This window comes from Morone saxatilis, unplaced genomic scaffold, assembly GCF_004916995.1.
Source record: "Morone saxatilis isolate NCDOM2014 unplaced genomic scaffold, NCSU_SB_2.0 Contig15, whole genome shotgun sequence".
NCBI classification, from domain to species: Eukaryota; Metazoa; Chordata; class Actinopteri; family Moronidae; genus Morone; species Morone saxatilis.
In genome coordinates, this window is record NW_023339707.1 from 13356991 (window position 1) to 13382774 (window position 25784).

At 40.4% G+C, this 25784-nt stretch overlaps 1 protein-coding gene across 2 annotated transcripts in view; it reads right to left on the reverse strand.

Moving 5' to 3' along the window:
* The window catches only part of lrp1ab (low density lipoprotein receptor-related protein 1Ab), an 86648-nt gene extending 61198 nt beyond the window's left edge, over nucleotides 1-25450 (reverse strand). For both annotated transcript variants that reach the window (XM_035656906.1, XM_035656907.1), the window contains exons 1-2: nucleotides 24838-25450; nucleotides 12274-12414 (exon numbers count right to left, since the gene is read on the reverse strand). In XM_035656906.1, the coding sequence (XP_035512799.1) occupies nucleotides 12274-12414; nucleotides 24838-24910 (214 nt within the window). In that variant the 5' untranslated portion in view covers nucleotides 24911-25450. The remainder of the gene's footprint in view (nucleotides 1-12273; nucleotides 12415-24837) is intronic.
* Nucleotides 25451-25784: the final 334 nt, after the last annotated feature.

The following is a 25784-nucleotide window of genomic DNA, read 5'->3' on the forward strand; positions in this document are numbered from 1 at the left end:
TAATAGATTATTGTAACAGAACTGTTGCTTCTCTGGTAAGCCTCTAGCAATAAGCATACTGTGATTAGTAGTATGTACGGTATCGATAAACTAGGAAGTTGTTCTCAGTAGACTCAATATTATTGAATTCCAGTATGTTTCCCTTTTCCAAGCTGAGCCATGTAAAGAAGCAGTTACGTTGTATATCAGGAGTTGCCACCTTTCCACTGGGCAGCAACAATGTCTGAGAACTATAAATATGCAGTTTATATCCTGAACATGAATAGAAACCCAGTTATTTCAATTCTTGTACTCTTCAAGCATCTGCGAGCGGATTGAGGAGTTTGGGATGAGAATTATGACATCTATAACAGTCGACTACAGCCAGTTGGGCTTCTGGGAGGTTTCCATATTCATGGAACTTGTAGGCTGTGCCTGAAACACTGGATATTGATGTAATGCATCTTTCAGTTTCAGAAAAGGGCTGCAGACTTGACGATGAATTACGTTGCATACTGTTGCCGCTCACTGACCACAACATATAAATCTCCAGATTGACACAGAAGGTGCTATATGCAGATGCCAAAAACCTTAAACAACAATCAGCGGGCTTGCGGAGAAATAGAGTTTTTGCCTTTCTTGGTTTGTAACAACAAATTGACAGGGTAAAATTATATCCTTTGGTATTTTCTGCTCCTCCCGTCATTAAGTGCTTATCTGGTGTACACTTGGGTCTTCATAACCACATTTACTTATAAACATATTTACTGTCTTTTGAACAGTGCTAATCTAGGGACTGTTCAAAGCATGGATTAAGAGAACCAGTTCACTTAGTCTGGGGTGTAAAAGCGCCACTTTAGTTTGTCTGGGGAACCAGGCCAAAGCATCCCAAGATATTTCAAAAGGAACAAAAACATGGAATTGGTCAACAGAGAGTAGTTCATGTTTGAAAGTCAAAACCAGTAGTTAAAAGATTGATAAAGGCAACGGTCTCTTAAGAAGTGGTGGAACCACTGAAAACTGGGTATAATGCAGAAGATTTTGGTCCAAGATATCACCTGATTTCTTCAAAAATTATTTATATATATATTATATATATATATATAGTACTTATATATATATATATTATATATTACTATATATATATAATATATATATATATATATATATATATAAAAAATATGTATCTTCATATATAAAATTTTTATGACTAAAGTTAGAATTATGTTCCACTGAATTTTTTTCCTTCAGATTTGCACAGTAATGCTCTGCTTCCACTGAGAGATGACGCAGAAATGGCTACTGCCAGTATGAGGGGGCTTATTGTAATACACTGCCAACAACTTCCCAAACTGGAGGCAGGGAGTACAGGGTTCATTTCCCATTGTCCCTCCTGCAATAGTTATTTAATCCTCCATATTGTCCTTTCATTTGGTTTTCTGCTGCTGGTCCCTATTCAACTCCTGCCAAGATTTACTGGTGGTGTTAAACTCAAACAATCTTATTTCCGGTTGTTTGTTGTTGTGATTGCCGGCAGTTGTTAGTGCTTCCCAAAAAAAAATATTCTGTTGCTACCTGGCCGGTATAAATGTAGGTGTGGTGTGTGTGTGTGTGTGTGGTGTGTGTGTGTGTGTGTGTGTTGTGGTGTTGTGTCGTGTGGTTTGTGTGTGTTGTGTGTGTGGTGTGGGTGGTGGGTTTGGGGGTGTTTGTGGATTATTAGAGATTGTGTGCTCAGCCGGGTCGCATGTATGTATGAACCGGACTCTGACGAGTGAAAACAGAAAAATCAGAGTAGTAAGAAACTGAAAAAGCGTACATGTATGTTGTAAAGACACTGATTTGTAGACAGTGGGTATCATTCAGATTACTTTCACTTGTCTTTTATACTCAGAAAACTGTTGACAAATGATAAATCCTTGGCAGGAAGTTCATTTCCTGTATGCTGCATTATGGTAGAAAATCACCAGGTTGGCAGCTTATTGAATGTAAATCAGGCTGGTTAGAGGCCGAGTGCTGTAGGAGGGCTGCAATAATATACCTAGCATCCCCCTTGTATCAGGACCCAATCAAAGACTATCAATCCTCTCCTCAGTCACCATCAAGACCAGAAACGTAAAACTTTATTAAGAACCGCCTAAACAAATCGTAGGTTCAATTAACTCACAAAAAGGCTGCTGATACGTATCGTACCTAAATCACCCTATGGAAGCTCTTGTCACTTTAAGGTACTAATCAGTTCTTAACTGAGTATACCAAATTTTTATCCATCCTGTGTTAGAAATATGCATCTCAATCCTGGAACAAAACGGAAATAGAGGAACACAACCCTCACAATGCGGGACCACCGCACTATATAGCACCCAGGATTAATCCTTCAGGCCCAAATGCGAAGACGATGCAGGCAAATATGTTGCTCACCTCATATAAATCCAATATAAATGCTACCGAATACAGGCTATTTGACGTTACTCATAACAAGGCATCGTTACTTACAAGAAATAATGCTAAAATCACTATAATAATTTGATCGTAGCCACTTGGGAGAGAAGAAAGATGCTCAATGTATCAACCAACTATCATTTAACAATAAATATCAGTTTTTTTTTTGTCCCCCAAAAACCAATACAAGATTTTTACCTTTCAATACAACATACAGTATGACCGCAACGTTCAACCCAAAAGCCCTCTCTAAGAGTCTACCAAATAATCAAGGCACAGAAAACCCTAAGGTTCAAATGAACCCTCACCACTCCTCTTGGTGCTTAATATTCAAGAAACCACTAACACCCAAGAACTATGTGTAATGCACAAACCGACTTGCTAGCAAGGACAACATGCATTCCCATCAGAAAAACAACAGGTATCTCCTATGCAGCCATACACGCAAAAACACACATCAAACACTTCAAAAGTCACCCCTCCCTCCACAAGCATCGTCTGAAAAACATAACCTCAGACACCCTCTAAACCCGAAATCGCCTTCCATGTGACATAAGGACCGGACATGACTCTACTTTACTAACCCCCACTGCCCTCTTCTATACGCAAGTTAATACCGAAATACACCTGGTAACCCGCCTCCAGAGCAGGAATCACTAGTCTCTAGAGAAGAGAACCAGGAAACAGAGAGAAGGAAAGAAACTTCGTAGTGGAGGAGAGAAACGGACGGCGAAAAGTAGAGCAGGAGGAAGAAGAATGAACAACACGCCAACACCACCTGAAAAACAAAAATCTCTCTCTTCTTCTTTCTTTATATATATATATATATTTATATATATATATATATATATAAATAATTTTTGAAAGAAATCAGGTGATATCTTGGACCAAATCTTCTGCATTATACCAGTTTTCAGTGGTTCCACCACTTCTTAAGAGACCTTGCCTTTATCAATCTTTTAACTACTGGTTTTGACTTCAAAGCATGAACTACTCTCTGTGACCAATTCCATGTTTTGTTCCTTTTGAAATATCTTGGGATCTTTGGCCTGGTTCCCCAGACAAACTAAAGTGGCCTTTTACACCAGACTAAGTGAACTGGTTCTCTTAATCATGTCTTTGAACAGTCCTAGATTAGCACTGTTCAAAGACAGTAAATATGTTTATAAGTAAATGTGTTATGAAGACCAGTGTACACCAGATAAGCACTTAATGACGGGAGGACAGAAAATACAAAGGATATAATTTTACCTGTCAATTGTTGTTACAAACAAGAAAGGCAAACACTCCTTTTCTCCAAGCGCTGATTGTGTTAAGGTTTTTGGCATCTGGCATATAGCACCTTCTGTGTCAATCTGGAGATTTATGTGGTGTCAGTGACGCAACAGTATGCAACGTAATTCATCGTCAAGTCTGCAGCCTTTTCTGAACTGAAAGATCATTACATCAATATCCCCAGTGTTTCAGGCACAGCTACAGTTCCATGAATATGGAAACCTCCCAGAAGCAACTGGCTGTATCGACTGTATAGATGTCAAATTCTCATCCAAACTCTCTCCGCTCCAGATGCTGAAGAGTACAAGAATTGAAATAACTGGGTTTCTATTCATGTTCAGGGAATATAAACTGCATATTTATAGTTCTCAGACATTGTTGCTCAGTGGAAAGGTGCAACTCCTGATATAAACGTAACTCTTCTTTACATGCTCAGCTTGAAAAGGGAAACCATACTGGAATTCATAATATTGAGTCTACTGAGAACAACTTCTAGTTTAATCGATACCTACATACTACTAATACAGTATGCATTCATTGCTAGAGCTTACAGAGAACAACAGTTCTGTTACAATAATCTATTATCATTACAACAGCAGTCTTTAACAACAGGATGTTCAAAATCTACCTTTCAAAGTAAATGGTAATGGTAAATTACTGTAACTTCTGTTCATTTTCTTCTTTGTCTGTTTTTAGTCCTCCCTGTTTTTATTCCACCACTTTATAAGCTCTTTCAGGTACATATACTCTTACTAATGAAGAGAAACAGGTGATTGAAATTATCTTATTTAACTTAGTCATAATCAACTTTTTGTTTAGGGAGTCACTGATCCAAATTTAAGATTTATTTCAGAAAGCCACTTTCTAAATTCTTCTATGGCATAACATTTATTTAATACTTTACTATAACACAATGAAATAAATGCTCAATGTTGCAGAACTAACTAAACTTTCTAACTACCTAAAAGTTCATGTTTAAGTTTTTGATCATTAAACAGAAGAACATTTAAATGACATAGAATTAGAATTTAGTGATCTGGACAAAATCATCGATGCTTTTGTTATCACACCTAATACAGCGAATTCCTTGCCTTAAGTCAAAAGTTCCTCTTTGTAAAAAATACAACTGCTAGGATCCGTAAGAGACCCAAAGATAAGATCTATCACCCTGTGGTTTACATTTCCTTCCACGCTCGTATTACTTTTGCTGTTATTTTTACTCTTTGTAAAATGCTTTGTAATGGTCTAAAAGTTCTATAAAACACAGATAAGATTATAAAATCATAATCATCTCCATCTGTAAGGGGCCACAAACAGAAATCTGAAACCACCTCCTTTTTTTTGTTTTTTTAATTTGCAGGGACCTTTATGAAACCATTTCCTCTCTCAGTTCAGTGTAGAAATTCTCACACAAACACTGTACCACAAACAGAAGTGAATACATGTAAAATAAATCATTTCAAAATCTGGAGATTTTACATGGCAATCAGGATAACACAGTCTATTAAAATAGGAATTATTTGCCCCAAAGTATCACTGGCAGGAACTTTAGAATTTGTGATAAGAGTTAAGAGATATAATTATCACAAAGCAATATTTAGCAATAACTGAACATGTCGCTTCACTGGTATAGCACACATTCTTCAGTGAGTTCGGCTGCCTTGGAGACATAGAACTGTAAGTGAGAACAATGTAAGAAGCTTGGCAGTGCAAAGGATAACAGACAAAGAAAAAGAGGGAAAATTACAACCGTCACACCTATTAGAGGGTAGAGTGAGGATAATTACATTATTGCACTAAACTGTGTGATCAGCTAACAGTGATATTAGCATATCCTCACCGTGTCTTTAGGGATTTTAATTGTTAAAATCTTTCTCCAGTCTGCGACATGATCTCTTTCAGTCTCTTATATAAATCACATATTAAAGAAATGAGTGCTAGAATTAATCATGATTCAAACATAAACTATGAGTCATAATACAGAACTTATGTTGAGCTTTATTAAAACTCTTATTGCAGCATGCAGCCTTTGGAGTGAAATATGACTTTGTGCAAAGACAATATTACACATCTCCCCTGAGGACAGTGTGGATTTTAATAATGCATCACTACCTGTGTCACCTTCAAATAATTCCCCAAATACAGAGTATAGTCATCCCTCGTCTGTTGCTCTGGGTTCCACTTGCTTGTCTGACCCGTACTAGGCATCAGAGTTGTGAAGTGAAAGACTCTCCCCGATGTGTGCTTCCCTCCAACACCTCAACCTCTGGACCCCACCATCCCCCATCCTTCAGTTCCCGTACTTATGCAATGACCTTAAATTTGGATCCCCTGTCGCTCTTTTGTCCTGAGCATAAAAGCCTGCTTTTCTTCCTGCTCTTCGGGTTCCATGGCAGCCCCTGACTGACTCCCATAAAGTCTGCTGTCAGCTCGAATAAATATGTTGTGCAGGGTGACAGGCAGGCCTGCCCACTGACTGACTCTCTCTACTCTAGAATTCAACTTTACAGCAGGCCATGCACAACAAGAGCATGGCTGTGCCAAACCCTACTGGGGTAGCTACAGCACACAGGACTTAAAGTATAGCACATAGTGCTCTCACTGGAAGAAGACCTGATGTGCTAGTTTTTCTTCCAACATGCTTACCATAATCTTAAAGTATTAACATGTTTTTAAAGAGTACTGAGACAACATAATACGTTTAAAAACATGTTGCAACAGCATTATTATATGGTGTGCATTAATTTATCTATACTCGCAACTGTAGAAATGAGCATACTTCAGAAATCCTGACAAGATTGTCAGAGTAATACTCTACCCAAAATCTTTCTTTTAAGCATTAAATACACCCATTTAGACTTGAAAAGTATTTTTTAAACTCCTGTAGCATAATCCACTTTTCTGCTGCCTGTGCATAGAAACAAATACATTTTAGCCACATCTGAAACCAGAGGGGAAAACTGTGAGGCAATTACACCAGAGGAAGGACTGGAGATGAGATATGAGGGAATAAGGATGACATGAGTGTAGCTTCTCTTACTTCTCCGCCTGCTTTGACAGACAGATAGGAAGAGAAGAAGGAGAGAAAGAAAGAGCGAGAGAAGGAGACAGGGCGTGGAGGAGACAGCAGAGAAAGCAAAGTGGTGCCTGTGTGGCGTGAGAAAGCCCTGTGTTCTCTGTCTGTTGATAGGCCGGTGAAGCTGAGGAGGGCTCAGGGCCACAGACCAGAGGGATTTACAGGGCTTTGCTCCTTCCTCTGTGGAAGCAGTGTGTCACCCACTGCTACTACAGACCCTCCTGCCCCTGCCTGGTGCCCCCTGCGAGTACAGCTCCATGATTATAGGCTATGAAAGCCCCCCACTTTACTGTACAAGGCTATTTCTATAGAAACGTTTACAAAGCCATTTCCATTTTCCTCCTCAACCTAAATGCTAATCTGCTCATTTTCTCCTATACAAAAAGCTTTTTTCTGCAGGATTATCCTATCCCATCCCACCACCTCAGTAGCTGGCTCTTCCGGGTCGTCTAGGAGAGGCTGCAGAGGCATGACAGTCAGATGGGTCGGACAAAGGACGAGGCTGGCGTGCGTCCAGAGGGGGCGCAAGGGCAAGAGATGGACAGATAACCTTGTTGTGTGGCCCACTGCCGCCTCAGGCAGCTGCACAGAGATGATAACTCAATCTTCCCATCTGACCTCCCTACCAGCTCGGCCCCAGGCCATGGCATCCGCTGACATGTGCCAGTGTGTGTGTGGGCCACGGGGCATGGTATGGTATGTGTTAGGAGGTGCCACCACTGTTACATCAGGATAACTCTTTGAAGAAGTTTCCAGTGTGTTGGTGCAAATTGTCTCGTTGAAAGCATGACATGAAATCACATGTTTACTGGAAGCTTAACATGAAAGTTTAATGAGAAGTGTCTGGATTTCAGGGCCCACATTTGGTTATAGTTACATTAAATACTTTTAGTCTCTTCAGCCATGGGTCCCTCAGTTTCATAATGAAACTGCATTCCAAGGTATATCTCCTCAAAATTACTTTCTAGCATCAACAAGGAAAACCGATGAATCTGTGCGGGTCTGTATGTGTGTAACACTAGCTAATGGAGACACCTTTAATGACAGCTTGACAGTACAAGTACAGGGAGTGGTTTGTCATTAGCAAGTGTTAACTACTTTGAGTTATCAGCTCATTTTCTCCCACTGCATGAAAGAGGATAGGGCTGCATGGGAAAAGAATGGCAGTGTATTTGCATGATTATAATGCATTTCACCCCCTGCTTGGATGTCCTCCTGTGGACATTTTCATGCTAAATCAGGGGGCAAAAAGTCCAAGAGAGAATTAGTGGCAGACAATTGTTGCATAAGGGTTTTTTGATGATGAAAGGGATTCCTTCATGGCAAGCACTTCTTATGATGGAGAAAGTGCTTACATGCTAGGGCTTATTCAGACATCTGTTCCCATTCGCTGGCTCAACCACAATGAATGTGGTTCACGCAAGAATCATAATTGCATACAGACTTGGGATACAGACAGGGAGTCAGTCTTTTTGACAGCAATGGTTCTAACAGAGCTGTGAAATTAAATTTAAGTTGTGACACAGCACTTTTAAATTTAACAACAGCATCATGAATTAGGGTAAGGGTTAAATTTGAGTTTGCTCAAATTAATCTTGAAAATATCAAAATTAATTTTGATATAGTGAGATGGAAGTTTATTTATTAAAATGCCATGGCCATAGCACAACAATCTCTCCATAACTAAGCAGAGAAACAAACAGCTGAAAAGAGAAAGATTTTGCTGATATGACACTGGTGCAAAACAGCAGAGACAGTGCTGAGCGACAGAGAACCTTACAGTGCAATATGTCTCAATGGATTTACTTTTTTTATACTAATCTCTTATGGTTAAAAAAGAAATACCTTATATGGAGAACAACCATGCACACAAACACAAGCCCAACAACAGGATGGTTAATAAACACAGCCACACACAGAAAAAAAAAACAGCAATCCTTGAACCACATCTCTTTGCCCCATGTCTAATCAGTCCTATGTGGACTTCTGTACACTGTCTGCTCAACATCTGTGAGAAAAGCCATGCACTGACATCATGAACATCCCAAACAGCCTCTCACTCGCCACTTTATCACTGCTAGATACAGAGTGCTTTAACAACATACCACAACTAATAAGAGCATTAAAAAGCGGCAGGCCTGCACAGAGCACCCTCATTGAGACACACAGAGCATAAACTGCTGCCCTGAGGACATGTGTCAACCACTTCCTGAGCCCTAAGCTTGTATGTAATTGAGGTGAAATGGCTTGTCTGAAACCAATTGAAGCAATGTAGTGAGGGGGAGCCCATGCAATCCCTGGGACAGAATGACAGGGTCCCACCTGCAGACAGGGGCCTGTACAGGCAGCATGCTGATGGCTATCTGAGTGTACGTGGGAGCTATAATAGGGAGGTGCACACTGGGGGTCTGAGGGCTATAACGGCCCTACAGCTGGCAACCTGCCCAGACCCCCAGCAATCCATTTACAATAACAAGTCATGCAGGTCCATGTGTAAAAACATGCATCCATACATGCACCTCCACATCCCTCTGCTTCAGTACCCCTCTGATAAATAAGCCCACAGGCTTAGGATGCTAACAAGCAATGTCAATGCCTCATGTGATGCACCATTACAACCCCACTACTGTGGCAGAAGTCTGTCTTTAGCTCTTCAACATAATTACAGCCCAGATGAATGGTTTGGAAACGACAGGCAATTAGAGCCCCAGACAGTGTGATACTGAGGAGTGCACTTTCTTCCAGCGTGGGTACTGGTGAAGTGTAGATCAAAGATCCACACCAGACAAAAACACGTTTACAACACCCACCACACTGACAGCAAGTGAATTCATGATCATCATAAACAAAACAGGTGGCATTTACCAGAAACAAAACTGGTGCTTCAGTAAATTAGCCACAGTCATTGTGCAGTTTCCATCATAACACTTGAATGTGAGGATGGGTGAAAAAAATATAGGCAGATTGTTATTTTCACTTTTCACAAGTGCCCGTTTTGAAATGATGTTTTAAACCATCTAAGAAACAAAGCTCCATGTTAGCCTCATGCACCACCTGCACCATCACAGTCTCTGAATTTTACAATGGTGTGACTGTGGGGTGATCCTGCACAAATACAGAAGTATGGCCAAGAAAGTAGCGAAGAAGGAGGAAGGATATATAAGGAAAATGTTTTTGCCTTGTGAAATCTCCACAAGTACTCTTTGTAAACCAAGCCTGTAGTTAGTAATTAACTTGAACTGGAGATAATGTCGTAATTATAGTAGCATGCACCGCTCTAATTCCCATCAACATTAACACACAAAACTAGACTGTGGTCAGGGGACATGTTGGAACAAAAGCTGGGAGAGCAGGGAATTTTGGTGGAATTCTCTGACTTTCATAAACAAAGTTTGAAGTAAATTTGCTTTTGCCTTTGTGGCTGATAAAAAGAGAGCAGTGGGAGAACAGATTACACCATGAGCTTTCAAAATAAAAAATTGCATCAACACAAAACTTCCCCAGTTGATCCAGATTTCAGTCCCCCTCTAAGATGGATCAGTGTTTGGCCTGGGTTTTTATCTACTACTTCCATAACAGCTGAGCTGAGAGCAGCCTTGTTTACAGAATGCCGGTCAGATTGTCCCTTTTCATTGGGGAGAAACCAGGCTGATGACCTGCAAACTGCCCCCCCTCCCGAGAATGGAAAAGCCTGGATAAAAAGAAAAAGACTTTTACATTCCTCTGAGTCAGAGCAGGATTTTAAATAACCTTTGGAGTCCTACTCCTCCAAACTCTTCTGTATCCATCTATGCTGGCTCAGGCCCATTCACTCTGTAGCTTTATCTGCAGCCCTCCATTCCAAACACTACTCACATTTAATGGATGGATCAACTAAACGACTGCGGATAAAATCATAGTCTGGCTGCCTTTCATTGTGATACTTAAAAGGCGCCTCGCCTTTGACTGTGCTCGTTAGACTGCAAACACATAGTGCTGCACAGAGAAAAAGTGCATTAATTGTAGTAACAGATATTTATTATGACTGCCTCAGAAACACATATGAATAGAGAAGCTCCCTTAACTAAAGGTAAAGTGACAGGCAGATTAGGGCCCATGGGAAGCGGGTAATTGAGCAGAACATATCTTGATGTTCTGGTGAAACACCACTCTTCATCTCTCCATGCAGAAGATGAATCACACCATTGTCTGTGTTACCAAATTACATAAGTGCTATGGAAAATTCACTCAGTTCAATTGCTTGGTAAAAAGGGCAGAAATTGAATGACTGCAGCTTGCTTGAGCGAATTATGTGGGTCACACTTACATAAAATTGTTCATGTTCTGTGATTGCTGTTATTTACAAGACTACAATTGATCATTTTCTTCCCTTCTGAAAAATCCTTAAGCAATTTATTTCAGCCAAACTTACTGTACACTTGAACACTATGAATATAGAGTTAAGCTGTTAGCAGTTAATTCTCACCCTAAAAATAAATAAATAAAAGAAGAGTGACAGAGGATGTAGATTAAATAACTTTTTCTGTTCAGTCTCACCTTTGTATTTTTTTAGCTCTGAATTACAAAATGTCTGGCAGCTCATCTCCAGACTAAATCATTTAAAAGATTGGAGACTTAGAACAGCAAAACTCTGGGTGTGGAGATTACTTGACCTGTCTGTGGGAGGGGAATCCAAATAATTTGAACTGTCTCCACTTCCACACCTGCAGTTAATGTTTTATGTGCCTATGACCACAGCATAATGACACATCACCCTCAGCCCTCTCACACATATTCAATCCCTAATTCTATGTGTTAATACTTGAATTGTGTTTTCACCCATAAATACAAGGGCCTTAATGCTGGGTGTCAGCTGCTTGACTCTGCGTGCCAGATTACTGTGAGAATGTTTGTGACATGACAGATGTAAGGTGCGGCACATTCAGAAGGTAAAATCACCATTAGCGCCTCAATATAAACAGAGAGAAGGCTTTTACAAAGGAGAGTTTATGGATGGGGCGGCGGGATGGAGAGGCTGACAGATGTGAGTGGTTGGGACAAGACTCTTAGGGGACTGCACAGATCCCGCAAGAGTCCAGACAAGAGCAGACACATCCCTGAACATTCAGACTAAACACGGCCACATAATTAGAGCTATAATTCAGCAGAGCAGCCAGAGCACACACTGTGAGCCGGTGTCCTTCGTAGAAAAGGGCATAACCTACCCTCTTATTCAGCCCAAAATTAAACTGTCTGAACATTGTGCTGTTGTCTCTTCAAAGCCATTTAGAGGTAGTTCATTAGATGTCTTTCAACATCATGTGCTGCAACAGTATTGTGAAGACGTGAGGTATAAACAAGTAGGCAGTGTTTAAAAAAGGTTCATTTGCAAAATAGCAATCTCAGGAAAACAAGCCGAGTAAAAGCAGTAATAATCTTCACTACCCTGAACCAACAGCTTGGAAAGAACATGAGAGCTTGCTGAGAGAGAGCCTTAGTAGCTACTTTCATGTAGGCATACTTACAGATATCTGGTGATTCGTCAGAGCCATCTGGACAGTCCTTCTCCCCATCGCAGCGCCAGCCTTTGGAGATACAGGTCACCTGGTCCTTGCACACAAACTGCTTAGAGCTGCAGGTCTTGGGGTGGTCATCAGCTTTGGGAGCTAAAAAAAAAGGAAGAAGTTGATGTGTCATCAGAAAAAGCAACTGAGGCTGGAACTGCTTTTCAATCACAAATGCATTGAGGAAAAAAAATGCAGTTCTCAAGCACCTAATCTAAAAAGTACCAGCATGAAAGTGAATGTTTTCATTATGTGTTGACATATTACTCTTTTTTAAAGCACTTTTCAAACAACTATTCTCTCCTGTGCAGAATCTACATAGGAAATTTCCAGATTCAAGTAGCATAGATCTTAACTCAACGGGGCAAAGCAACATGCAAGGGTCAACCCAAGTTTACAATGATGTTTTTGTATCAAAAGACCTACAGGCACACTCTATTCAGAAAAAAAACACTCCTCTAGAAGTTTACAACCAACAGTGGTGCCTTTTAGTTCTGGGTTTGTTTGTTGTTTCCTCTCTTCTTACGGACATCTCATTTCTTTCCGCTTTTTATTTTTAAGGTGTTTTTCAACTTTTACCACAGAGGCTCTTTCATGTGTCACAGCACAGACATAACTGGGCATTCAATTGCCGTCTGAGCCATGGGAAACTGCAGAGAGCGGTAGTTCTGGGCAGTAAGTCAGCACAGATTGTTGAGGTGTACCACAAGCTAGCAGCACCACAGCAACGCGCTCATGACCCATCAGCAGCCTGACACTGCTGACATGCTTTAACTCAGTCACACTCAGAAAAAACCTGGTCAAATGGAGCTCTACCTACATGGTATTGCATCAGTCTGTCAACACTGAATTGGTCACTTATTTTAAGTTATCTTAAAAGGGTCAGTTCATCCAAATTACCAATAACCCACATATTGTCTCACTCACCTCTTGTGGTATCTAGCCATGGAGTTATTAGTTTCTATTTACCCAGATTTAGACATGTCTCCACCTGCACCCCGTTATAATTGAGGTGATTGAATGCTGCTCACAACATTGAAATAAATGTATACTTTGAACATATTGTTTAAATGCCTCAAGAATCACCGTTCTTGTAGCAGATGGATAGCTCAAACATTTGATGAATAAAACCAAAGCTATCTGCATGGCTATTTGCATGAATATAATTTAGGTCAAATGGCCCTTTAAATGAAACATAATGACTGTGTACAATAATAAGAGCATAATTCTTTACTAAAATAGCCAAATTACAATTCAACTTGAATACAAATTCAAATGGGGAAAGCTAAATGGCAACACATTCTCTCAGTGGAAGGAAGAATGAAAATAGGTTGCCAAATATACACAACTGAAATCCTTTCTTTTATGCAAGTTTGTTCAAAAATGTTACATACACTAAAAAAATAAAAGAAGACCACAATGGCCATTTCAGGCAGGAGGTTGTTGTTACTGTACTGTTGTGCAGCAACGCTCTGGGAAGGACAGCACCGTCAGTCTCATTGTGATTCTCTGCAGGGACTGAGCCCTCTCTCGCCCTGGATGACTTGCCTCCCTACGTACTTGGCAGGCAGAGAGGTGTTTGGGGTGGGCGGTGGACGGGGGGGTGCACCGCAAGGGGGATGGGATGTGACTGAAATCACAAGAGAGCATGAGGCTAGTGTATCATTGCAATCACGTTCCTTTTGACTGTCAGACTAAAGGGGTTTAGACCTTGGTCTTTTTTCATGTGACAGTGAAGTGTATGTGTAAGTCAAACACTAAGACTTCTGAGCGTCATGTTTTTGTAAATACAATTAAAAGCTAAAGGGTTGCAGGGATCGGATCACAGCTTTTCCTTACATGAACAACACCTTGATATTTGAGGAGATTAAGAGAAAGAGAGAGGATTTTAAAATGCAGAGTGTTCGCCCCGCTCTTCACACTATTGCAGGGGCAAGGCTTACAAAACAGAATTCAAGTGATGCAAGAGGATAGGATTTAAACTATGCCATGAGATGCTATAATTGAGAGTCTGCATTAAATGAGAAATAAGAATGTGACGGGATGTAAAATTCAAGATGAAAGTGAGAAAGAGAGCTGTAAAAGAATGGATAGAGAGCACTGACTGAATCAGTTTAGACGACATGAACACACCCAACCCCTTGGTGAAGAATGAGAGAGGCTAACCATGGCCTTAGGCCAACTTGTTAGTTTTGCTTCCTTTCAGCTTACCAATGTCCTGGTACATTTTGTATGGTGGTAAATACACTGGATTTGCCTGTGCTTATATGTTGCCATTTAATCTGCCTAAATAAGCAACAACCAAACAAGCAGCCGCACTGACTGAGCGCTGAGCTGCAATGAGTAAAAGCATTGAAATGCCCGACAGGCTGCTATGTGAAGGCATCTCTCTGGATCTCTCTGGTCCCTGTGTGAAGCAGCTGGGCTGAGCCAGTTGTTCCTTGTGAGTGGGCATAAAACTGGAAATAAAACATTGCGGGTTCTAATTTTATCAACGCTTTACGCACCAGCATGAAATGACCGCAGAGGGGAGAACCTCTGAGCCTAATTGGAGGTTGTGGCAGAGGAGGGGTTAGAGACTGGGGGAAAGACTGGCAGGCTTCCCCCTCAGCAGTCCTCTTTCAAAGCCCACTGAAAAATCTCAAACAGAGATGTGAATTGTTAATTCAGCCTGCAAAGTCACTTTTTTCCAAAGTTGCTGCCAAAATGCTGACAATTTTTCGAGGGTCCAAATGAGGCTGGGACGCTGAACCATTTGAGTCCACTTTACCTACAAAAGGGAATGAAGAAGGCCTTTATTTGGTCTCCTGGGATTGTCCCAACAGCAAACACCAATCCCATTGAATCAAGGTACATGCTCTACTTACAGAAACTTCTAGAAGCCCAGTAGTTCGCCTCCAACAGAGTTCCCTCCTGATAATGCCATTCCAACTAAAGCATTTCCTGCCACAGCTGAAAGGGAACCTGATCACACTGCTGTGACTAAATGGTAGGAAATCCCACAGCATTTAAATCCTCTATCCACAAAACAGCGGGATTATCACATTAGATCACACATTACATTATATACAAAAATAATAATTAACTCACTTTCTGTTGCTTATGATCAGCCTTTTCTGCATAATAAAATAACCTGAGAAAAACAACCATCCTATGGGTATCTATTAGAGCAAAAATATATCTAATTAGAGAAGAAAATGAGAAAAATAACTTTCACAACCTTAGTTAAAACCCTGAAGAGTTCTGAATTTCACACCATTACTCAGTGAGGGCAACTTTGGAAGCTTTACAGGAAACAGAGTTTCTATTTCTGAAGAGAAATTACACCATGTACAAATATCTTTATTTGGCTGGTTTAAAAAAACAACACACAGCAGGATTTTAAAACAGCTGTCTTTCACAAAAACCAAAATGCCAGTCTCTGTCACACAACGTGATGTCGTTGCACTAACAGTGTATTTCATTTTAAATATGGGAGAGTGATACAGCAAAGTCATTAAATATGAATGCTAAGAAAGTCCTTGATCCCAAGAATGCCTTAAGGCCAGTAAAAATGTCTCGGGTATTTGTCCATTAGACATGCGATAAGTGTTTCTACCCAACTAAACATCTAATTCTCTACACTCAACTAAAATTCTAGTTTTAGTTTTTTTCAATGGTTTTTAAGCTCTCACTTAGAGAAGGAGACATTCAAGGACACTAAATTGGGTGTTTGTGAGTAAAATTAGAAATCACAGACTGTAATTCTACTTTCTTTCCTTACTACTTAGTCACGGTGATGTCTTTGCCATTTTACTAACAAACAAGACCATTAAGGAGTTTCCTCCAGTCCTGAAACCTTGATCTACATGGAGTGACTTCCAGAAAGAGAATAGAGGGCTAGGCATGATTGTGTAAGAGAAGCTAAACTGACTTACAAGCTCCTCCGTGGTGCTATCACTGAAAGATTCACTGAGCAGATGTTTTATCCTGATTTGACGTGCGCACTACGCTATAAATCACTGAGTTACTAGTATGTGACTGCCCAGGCTCCAGTTGGCTGACTTGGTTTGATTTTGAGCATACTGCCAGTTGTATGGAGCACACACACTGCATTTCCTTATGCAGGGTCACTGGAGCTCTGCACTGTCTAAACAGTGCTCACTGAATTGCCCCTAAGCACTGCCCATGGCAAAAAGCATTAAAGACAAGCGAATAAGTAAATGCATAAACGTACACAGATCCCAGCTCTTATAGAGACGTCCCTCCTGAGTACCTAATAAGTAGAAAGAATAAAGTACTTTCAAGGACACCCTTTTATTTGCCAGAGGACATTTAAGGTGCTTTGGTTTTTATATAATCCAAAACAATATCAAAGGCCATTGAAAGGAACTCTGTGGGATGGAACAGGATGGGATGGTGAGTAAATGGTGTTGTGGCACCAATTCAGCAGCAAAGTGATGGAGGCTTCCAGACACCATCACCAGCTGGGACACAACACTGACCCACTGCTGCTCCCCCCGATCTGTCTCTCTTAATATGGCTATCCCTGCTCCACAAATCAACTCCAGATCCATGCAGCACATTCCAGCACCTTCTAATTGATTTCATGTGTATAGCTTTGCCTCAAAAAGACAATCTCTTACAGACGGGCAGCTAGATTCAAAGAAACCAAATAGCTTTGCTTTTGAATTCTAGGGGAAATTACTTGTTGCTTGTTTCTCTTCACTGCAATGCTGTCTTGGATCACATATACAAAGTGTAAGAGAGGACTGACTTCATGCTGCACGTTATTTAAAAAGTTCTACGTGGCTGTAATATTTATTTTAAGTTTGCTTTAGTTACAATTACCGCACACCACAATGATGATCATCCAAAGGTACATGTAACAGACTCAGCTGTAATGTTGACCACAAACAAACAAATATATGAAATTGACTCCTGTTTCACAGTCATGCCTCTAAAACTGAGCACATCCTAGTATTCTACCAAGCAAATGCCCTTGTGGGTAATTTCTAGGCTGAGCAATAGAGCATGGATTCTATTAAATGCTGTTAAAAGATAACAGTACGAATGGGAATGTGAAATGACTTGAATGAATGAATGAATGAATGAATGAATAAATAAATGGGACTCTGGGTCTCCATGGTCTTGCTGGGTACAATGGCAGTGCCAGGAGAAAGTGGAAATAAAACCAGGACTGTTTCCCATCACCCACCACTTCTCCCCTTCCTGGTCCTCCATTGTGGAACTTGGGTCTACCAGAGTGTTTCAGGGAGTGAAAAAAAAAAAACTGACTACAGTATGTAATTATACCCCTGAGGTCAAGTTTGAAGCGATTTCTCTGTGTTCGGTTAAGCAGGATTTCAAAGCAAGAATCCATTATAAGAATGCATTATAAGTAACAATTAAAACCAAACAATGACCACAGGGAAGAGAATGAGGGCAGTCTTTATTCCTGAAGTGTGTGCTGTATTAATTATTCAAACGGAAGACAAACTATTTTTTAACCAAAGTCACAGCCTTTTAGATATAAAAGGTGAAATAAGTGGAGTATACGAGAGTAGAAATTGTGTGTGATAAACACTATCCAATGTAAGACCCTGCCCTGGCCACTGCTGTAGCCATTGAAGCAACTTTCTCAATGGCCACACTGTGCCCATCCAGTGGAAACAACCACTTAGCTTTGTGTCAAGCCAAGCCACAGCCAAGCACTGAAGCACTTTAACCAGCTCACAGTGCACATACAATGTCCATAGGCTATTCATGTTCTAATCCACAATAGTCATTTTCAAAGAGGTTGAACATGCATAAACAGCAGAAGACTGAGTTTAAGTTAGTACCTACTCTTGTGCCTGAAAGCCTTGTTTCTTTGTCATCTTACAACAAAAGGGTGCTGCTTTGACCTCGGAGGTAACCTGATGAGGCTCGGCAGGACGTCACAGGGCAGACCAGTAAAAAGCAACGCAGTAAAAGTCATACAATGAGTGAGTGTGATTGATGGACATAAAGATACATGTAAATATGCACATGGTGTCTTTTACAGAGTCCTACACCCACCCTGCAGTCTTAGCATAGCACAGCTCTGTGCACCCATAAAGGGAAAAGTCCAACCAGATTCAGCTGTTATGAAAACGGAATATGTGAGCCACAAAATGAAGGCTGGACCACATAAATTGAGGCATTCACTGCAACTGAGATGACTGTAAATCTTGCCTTGCCTCTGTCACTGAAGCTACCAGGAAACAACATTCAAGGCCACAGGAATAAGGTATGAATATAGTATACCACTAAACAAGAGGATTTACTTCAGCTGAAGGATGAAATGTTTCCGTGATTTAATGCAAGTTGATCTCTATGAATCCCTCATTAGAGTCACTATAAAAGAGGCAGAAGGGAGGGACATTACTGGCTCAATAATTGCTAGGAATGACTCATAAACAATGTGCAAATGAGTTGTCATCCACTTCACATCTTAACAGATGACTTCTTTGTTCAGCAGTGAGATCCTAAAACTTGACTGTGTGATACATAAAAGGGTCACAAAATGCAGCATGCAACAACTATAATGCCAGCCTGAGTGATTTAACTCTTATTGATGAACATAAAGTATAATTGTCCTACAAACAACAGAATATTACAATGGACTGGAAACTTTCTGTGGTTAACTTTTCTAAGCTGTGGACCTTGGCAAGCTCTAAAGTCAAAGACTCCACACGCCCTTCAATCTTGATAGTATTGTTGAGAACCACAGAGTACATCCAACATGGTTCCAGGTCAGATGTGGCAGAGTAAATGTATTGTAGATAACATATTTTATAACAAGTATGTGCATGTATGAAATTTTTTATTTATTTTGATAGCATGACATAAATGCTATTTTATTGTAATACTTCAGGTCTTCTTAAAATCTTTTCAGTGCCCTTACTGGGAGCTTTTGTGAATTGTGATTTAAAGAATAAGGATAAACATGTAATCTATTATTTTTTATTTAATATATATTTAAAAACGTCCAGTGTGTAACATTTAGGAGGATCTATTGGCAGGAATGGAACATATTATCGTTATAGTAGGATGAGCCATTTCAATTTACAGTGGGAACCCCCATGTTTCTACAGTAGCCCAGAACAGACAAACCGAACACTGGCTATAGATAGGGCCTTTCGTATTTTCTTACCTCCTACACGCTTGGAAGGTTAAAAGTATTCACATGTTTACAGTCTACAATGTCACTGCTAGATGCCACTGCATCGTGCACAAGTCATTTAGTGGATTTAAGAGTTGTTGTAGCCATGGGTTTCAATTATTCATTCACAGGGTTGTATTTTCAGTACATGTTGTAACCTGGCAATATTGTGTAGCCTGTTTATTTAACGTTTTTAAGTATTAAAGGACATGGTAGTACATATAATACACTGCAAAGACAGATGTCATTAAGTAATTGATAGACTACATGATCATGAGGTTGCAAATGATCAGATTACATGTATTGAAGTAGCAGCAAGGTAGATACAATTGGTGAGGTGTTTACACCATTAGAAGTATCCTATAACACAGGACATTTGATTTTATATCATTATTTATCAATACGGTACAGATTGCGATAAAACCCGTCTTCTAAAAAAATCAATTGAGAAATTGTTGATGGATAAAAAAAAAAAAACAGAAACAGATCCGTCTGTGGTTGGCTAATGCAAAAAACAGACATGAGAAATTAAAATACAAACATAATATATGCATCCATTTGCATGGTCCCTTACACAGAAGTACTACAACAATATATATTTAAATTGTGTCTATACAAGATAGCCTAAATGTTTGTTTCATGTACAACCACAACTGAGAGCCACGGCGGCGACTCTGATGAAAGTGAACAGCTTTGACTCTTTGCAGCAGCCCATGAAATTGGAATCTTATCTCCATACATCAGATCCTCTCCTCTGACCAGGTGTGAAAGCAACCATGGAACCCCCGCGATCGAATCGATTCTTCAGTCAAGCGCAAAGCCAGCAACATCTACTTTAGCATGACCCGGTAAAGTCAACAGGACGAACACACAGAAAGCAGCAGCTGAAAGTCGAAAAAACAACTCACAGTCACAGTTGAGGCATCAGGTGAGAAGTTCACCATTAATGATGTTGAAGTAAAACAGGAGTCACAAAGCCAGTTTTCTCACAGCTGTGCCATGTGTCAGGCAAACGTTGCAACCCTTTGCAACGTTTGAACAACTCTGTGTACTCTCTTTATGAAGTGCGAGGAAAAACACATGCATTTCCCCATGTCCCTATCTAAAGATGTGTTATGTGTGTCATGTTAAACAAAATAATTTCTAAGAGACATAATCATATTAATGAGAGGAAAGGAATGCAGTAATGCATATTATTTGAAAAAAACGCAATGAATCTTATAGAGCTGCATTAACACACACCCACACTCTTGATTCTGTTAAAAAAGCCAATCCGTTCCTTTTTTTGGGGGTCTTAGGAGCTAAATAGGGTAAACAGTGATGTAGCTAGCAGAAAACACCAATTACAGTACACCCCTGCTATTCACAATCAACAAACACTCTTTCATCTGCGGTCTCACGCCTTCAATATGTGGGGAATAACACTGAAGACATTTATGTTAATCTGGTTTTACCCTCTAGTCACAGTTGATTGCAATGCAGTGCAGGAAGTAGAGGAATAAAAAGGGGATCTTTTTGCAGCTATGGTCAAGAATCCCACCATCTGCTATTATCATTTCACAAATATTTTCACCAAGTCAAGACCAAAATGCGAAACACCTGCACATAAGCTTTACATTAAATTTCACTCAGCAGCTGAAGAATGTATAAAGACTGCATACTTTGGCTAAATTTCACTCCAAATATTTTTTCTATGTTTTTTAAACCTATGTTTCTTTGTGAGAAGACTGTGAATGGCAATCATTTTGGGGATTATCTGTGTTACCTGATAAGAGTGCATCCACAGGCAGCCTCAGGTGTACAGAGTTACAATAACTGCTCCCTAGTGACCTCCACTTCGAAGAGCTGAAGAGAGCAATCCAAGTTCTATTACCTGTTGAATTTGTATGAAGGATGCTGAATTTTTCCAGCAGATGTTTCCAGTGACAGTTCTAAGGAAAAGGTAAGCCAGGTCCCATTAAAAAGGTCAGGCAAACAGAGTGTAGGCTCCTCAGGAATTCAACCTCTTTAGCCTCTGACCCAGATTTACACTTTTCACCATCGGGGGACCTCTGTCTGTAAAGGTTACTGAGATCCTATACGTAAGCTCAGTCGTCATAACGTTATCCAACATGGATGTCTTTATGGCATAACTCCAAATAATAAGTAAATATTAAGGATTTCATTCAACATAGCACACAGCAATGTCATTCAAAACTATAAATAAATCAATACTATACAACTATTTTCTAAGCACTCTTAAATTGCCATAGCTGAAATAATATGGGATTCTATTTACTGTAATGTGAATTAGAGCTGATAAGTTGATCAAATGTGGGGTAAGCAGTTCTGGAGAAATCCAATACCACGACAAATACCATGATATAGTGCAAACGATGACACAGCAGGTAATGCAACTAACGTTAGCTATGTTGTGGGTTTGCAAATTGTCACTAATGTTGCTGACGTGCAGCTAACATGCAGGCAGGACGAGGGACTTTCCCAGAGCCAGCTCACCAGCTACAGACAGTGATACAACATCTAAACAATAGCACATCTTGACAAACTAGAAAGTAAGCTGAATGTCCGATGGCAAGTCATTTGTTACCTAACATACAAATCCTGACTAGAATGGCTAGAATAACAAGTTAGTGTTGTGTGGCTCGGTCCATTCCATTTTGTTTGTTTCCCAATTTACAGAGCAAGGGCTGTGTACAACCACCAGCACACACAGAGCAGTAAACTAGCGGACCATGAGGAGATGTTCGCTGAATTTCAAACAAGTGTATCGAAATAGAATTGCATCACCTCGAATCACTTACCCCACCTTTAATTGTTTAGTCGATAGTCAGAAAATACATGAGCAACTATTTTGATAGAGGTTTGATTTAGATTAGGGTTGCAACTAAAGAATTATTTTCATTATCAATTACTGGACTTTAATATGTCAGAAAATAGTGAGGAATTACCCATCACAATTTCCAATTTCACAGATCCCAAAGTGCCGTCTTCAAATTACATTTGTTCGACCAACAGTCCAGAAATCAAAGATATTCAACAGAGATCACATGCAAATGCTTATAATTGAAAATCTGGAACTTTGGGATGTTTCTGCTTACATAATTAATCAAAATATGTTCTTTTGATATTCATTTGTTGAAGATCAACTAATGAATTAACGTAACAATCTTATCAGCTGTATAATCAATTAATTGTTTTTCAAACAAAATGGCAAACAATTAATCCATTTACTGCTAAAATGATCTACAAATTGATCAACAATGAAAATAATTGTTAGCCGCTTCCCAAATGTCAACAATCATACATTAAGAGCAAGCCTCGATTAAAACTGCGTTCACGTTTCTTCACATTCCCTCATATAATCATAGATTCACTAGAACTACTCGGCTCCAAGTGGAGCAGTGGACTGGATTTTCTCAGACTAAAGGTTGACACCTAAAAGACACAATAAAAAACCCTAATCAACACAAACAAAGGGGTCTGTCCAATGTTTAACTGTTGGCTATGGCCTTCTGACCTTCCTCTCACTAATCCTGTCTCATTCGTAAATTCATGCTGTGGCCCAGTGGTGATCCAGACAAATCCAGTCCAAGTGGCAGGCCTTAGGGTTTGTCTCCACTCACTTGACCATTTCAGCCCTTCTGGACCAGCACTTCTCCACTGGGAGGCTGCAACTAATGACATAACACACATATCATTTCCATCCCTGGCTGCCTGTGATGTAACTACATGTCAGTTTCGGAGAGTATCCAAGACTTGAGTCTTGGAAGTTTATTTCGCTTCACCCGCCCTCACCCCCAGCTCTTCAGCTGGTCCCTACCCCCCCTTTGCAGTCACATCTAAGTTGGATTAATGGTCTCCCTGTGTCCAGATGTTACATACTGATGGAGGAGGTGGGAGGAGCTTGCCCACTCCTGTAACCTCAGCTATGGCTTTCACTCAGAACAGCCTCCATCAAAATCTAATGAAACTTATATAAGATCTCCCAACACAGAGAAGGACAGAAGCTATTTTTGTAAAAGCCATTAAAAGTAGTAGCTGGCTTCAGTGGCAAAATTAGGGTTGTTTTGTGTTCATTTTCCTTCTGGCATCAAAGTAGACATGGAGTAAAAGATAGAAATGAACTGTCAGATTGATATTACACATATGTATCTATATAGGAGGCTTGTCTAGTCTGAGCTGGGACATCAGTACCACTGGATGACTTTTTCCACTGTTTTACATCCACAAAATATTACAGACGACTTACAACAGACTCAAGAACATGACAATACATAGGCTATCATTCTGAATGTAGCATATGCTCTCTGGGCAAACATCATTTATAATACTATTTCTGTAAGTTAATTAAATGTGGCAAGATAGATCTGTACAAATTAAACACATTAGTGCTATTTTGTACCTTCATGTGCTCAAGAATGAAAAGGCAAGCTGTTAGCTCAACAGGTCTGCGATGCACTGTCACAAGAGCAGTGGTGCATTTAATATCTCATTATTACTATCAGGGATTCGCGAGCATTAAAAAGGAGCTCCCGGGACGTAAGAGGATAACTGCAATGACTATTCATTTCACTATCAGACAGACAGTCCCTTGCTGTCACTAATAAACTGTGATTCCCGGGCAGCTACTGGCGCTACACGTCGGGACAAGCTGCGCCATTAAGATTATACCTTTACTAGCAGACACAACTCGTGTTTTCATATGCGCCAAGTAGCTGAAAAACAAACATAGAAACTGATCTGACCGATGACTCCCACAGGTTTGATATGAAACTCAAGCGTGCTGCTTCGGTATTTTTTTTTTTTTTTTTAATATAATCTGAAATGTAGCTAATCAGCTGTAGCCAGATTATATGAGGAATTGTATCTTTAATTGGGAAATGGAGAAGGGATCTTTTTTTCTTTCGCACTCAGTCAGGAATGATTGTTGTTTTGTTGAAATGGGTCTTTCGTGCAAGTGTTGCCTTCTACCTGCTGAATATACCAACAGTGAATAACCTCACTGTCTGCCATCCTCGCAGGCAGGCAGGCCCATTCTGTCTGCTCAGACAGGAGCACTGCTGAACAACGCGCACAGATTTCACGTTTTAAAAAAAAAAAGACAAATGTAGCCTGGCTGCTTATTTGTGCGCTACTTTCTCTTATTAAACCCTTTCCTAATGATCGATCCTCTTCCTCTGAGGAGACTGGCTGCTGTGGCACACCGTGTTATTATGAAGACAACCTATTTGCGGTGTTGGCTCCAACTCTGGTGAACACAGGCCTGTGCACAGATGCTTTGCAGAAGAGGAGGAGAAAAAAAAAAAGTGGTCATGCTTTCTCGAGTATCACAATGCAAGATAACACAACAGGCTTCTTACCTACGGTTGCACCGTTAGGAGATGTGATCTCCAAGCAGAGTATAAATCCCAAGTAGAGCAACCTCATCGCCATCTCCTGAGCAATGCTCGATGGCACTGTTGTTAGAAAGGAATAAAGGAAAAGTTGGCTGGATTTCTAAAACCTAACAACCCGATCAACCACCTCATCCGAACCCCTTCAATGGTCCGGGTGCGATTGTCCGTTCAGTTGCACCCTCAGCCCCGCACGGTGGCCGCTTCGGATCGGGCTTTTGCACTAAAAAAAAAAAAAGAGGAGATTTTGCTACAGCCCGGCGAAGGCTATAGGCAATGCAGCAGCACAGTCATGTATATTTCTAATTGATTATCAGCATTCAAACATGATGCACAGTGTAACCTCTGTCTCTCTGTGCTTGCTTGGGTCTCTCTTTTTCACCACACCACCATGCCACCGCAATCGTCCACACGTCCAGAAGCGCTTGCGAGCCCGCCGGCTCCGTTCAGCTCATTCCGTGCCAAACTAAAAAAGAAAAATTAAAAAGTAAAACGCGTTTTTGTCCCTCGGAGCGCCAATGCCTCTGTGTGCTTGTGGTTGCATGAGTGGATGGTGGATCTCAAGCTCCAGCACTGTGGACGAGCCCGTGACGTAAGCTCGACTCCTCCAAAATGGGATAACTCAGCGGCGAGCGGCGTTTGCGCATGCTCTAGCACACCTCCTTTTCTCCTATTTCATGCGCTTTTTCACCATCAGTGGAGGTGGGCGAGAGAGAGGCGGCGCGGCCTGCAACTGGCGCCCAGGGATCAGCCATGTTGGCTCAATATTTCTACTGAATTCTGACTTTTTTGTTTTTCTCGTTGGAGGAATTAAATGATGAAGAGTAGTGATGGTATTGCAAACGGCCAATTAAAAGTTAAAGTGAAGCACCGACAGGCAGCTTGCAGAGTTTTGGAACATAATGGCTGATTTG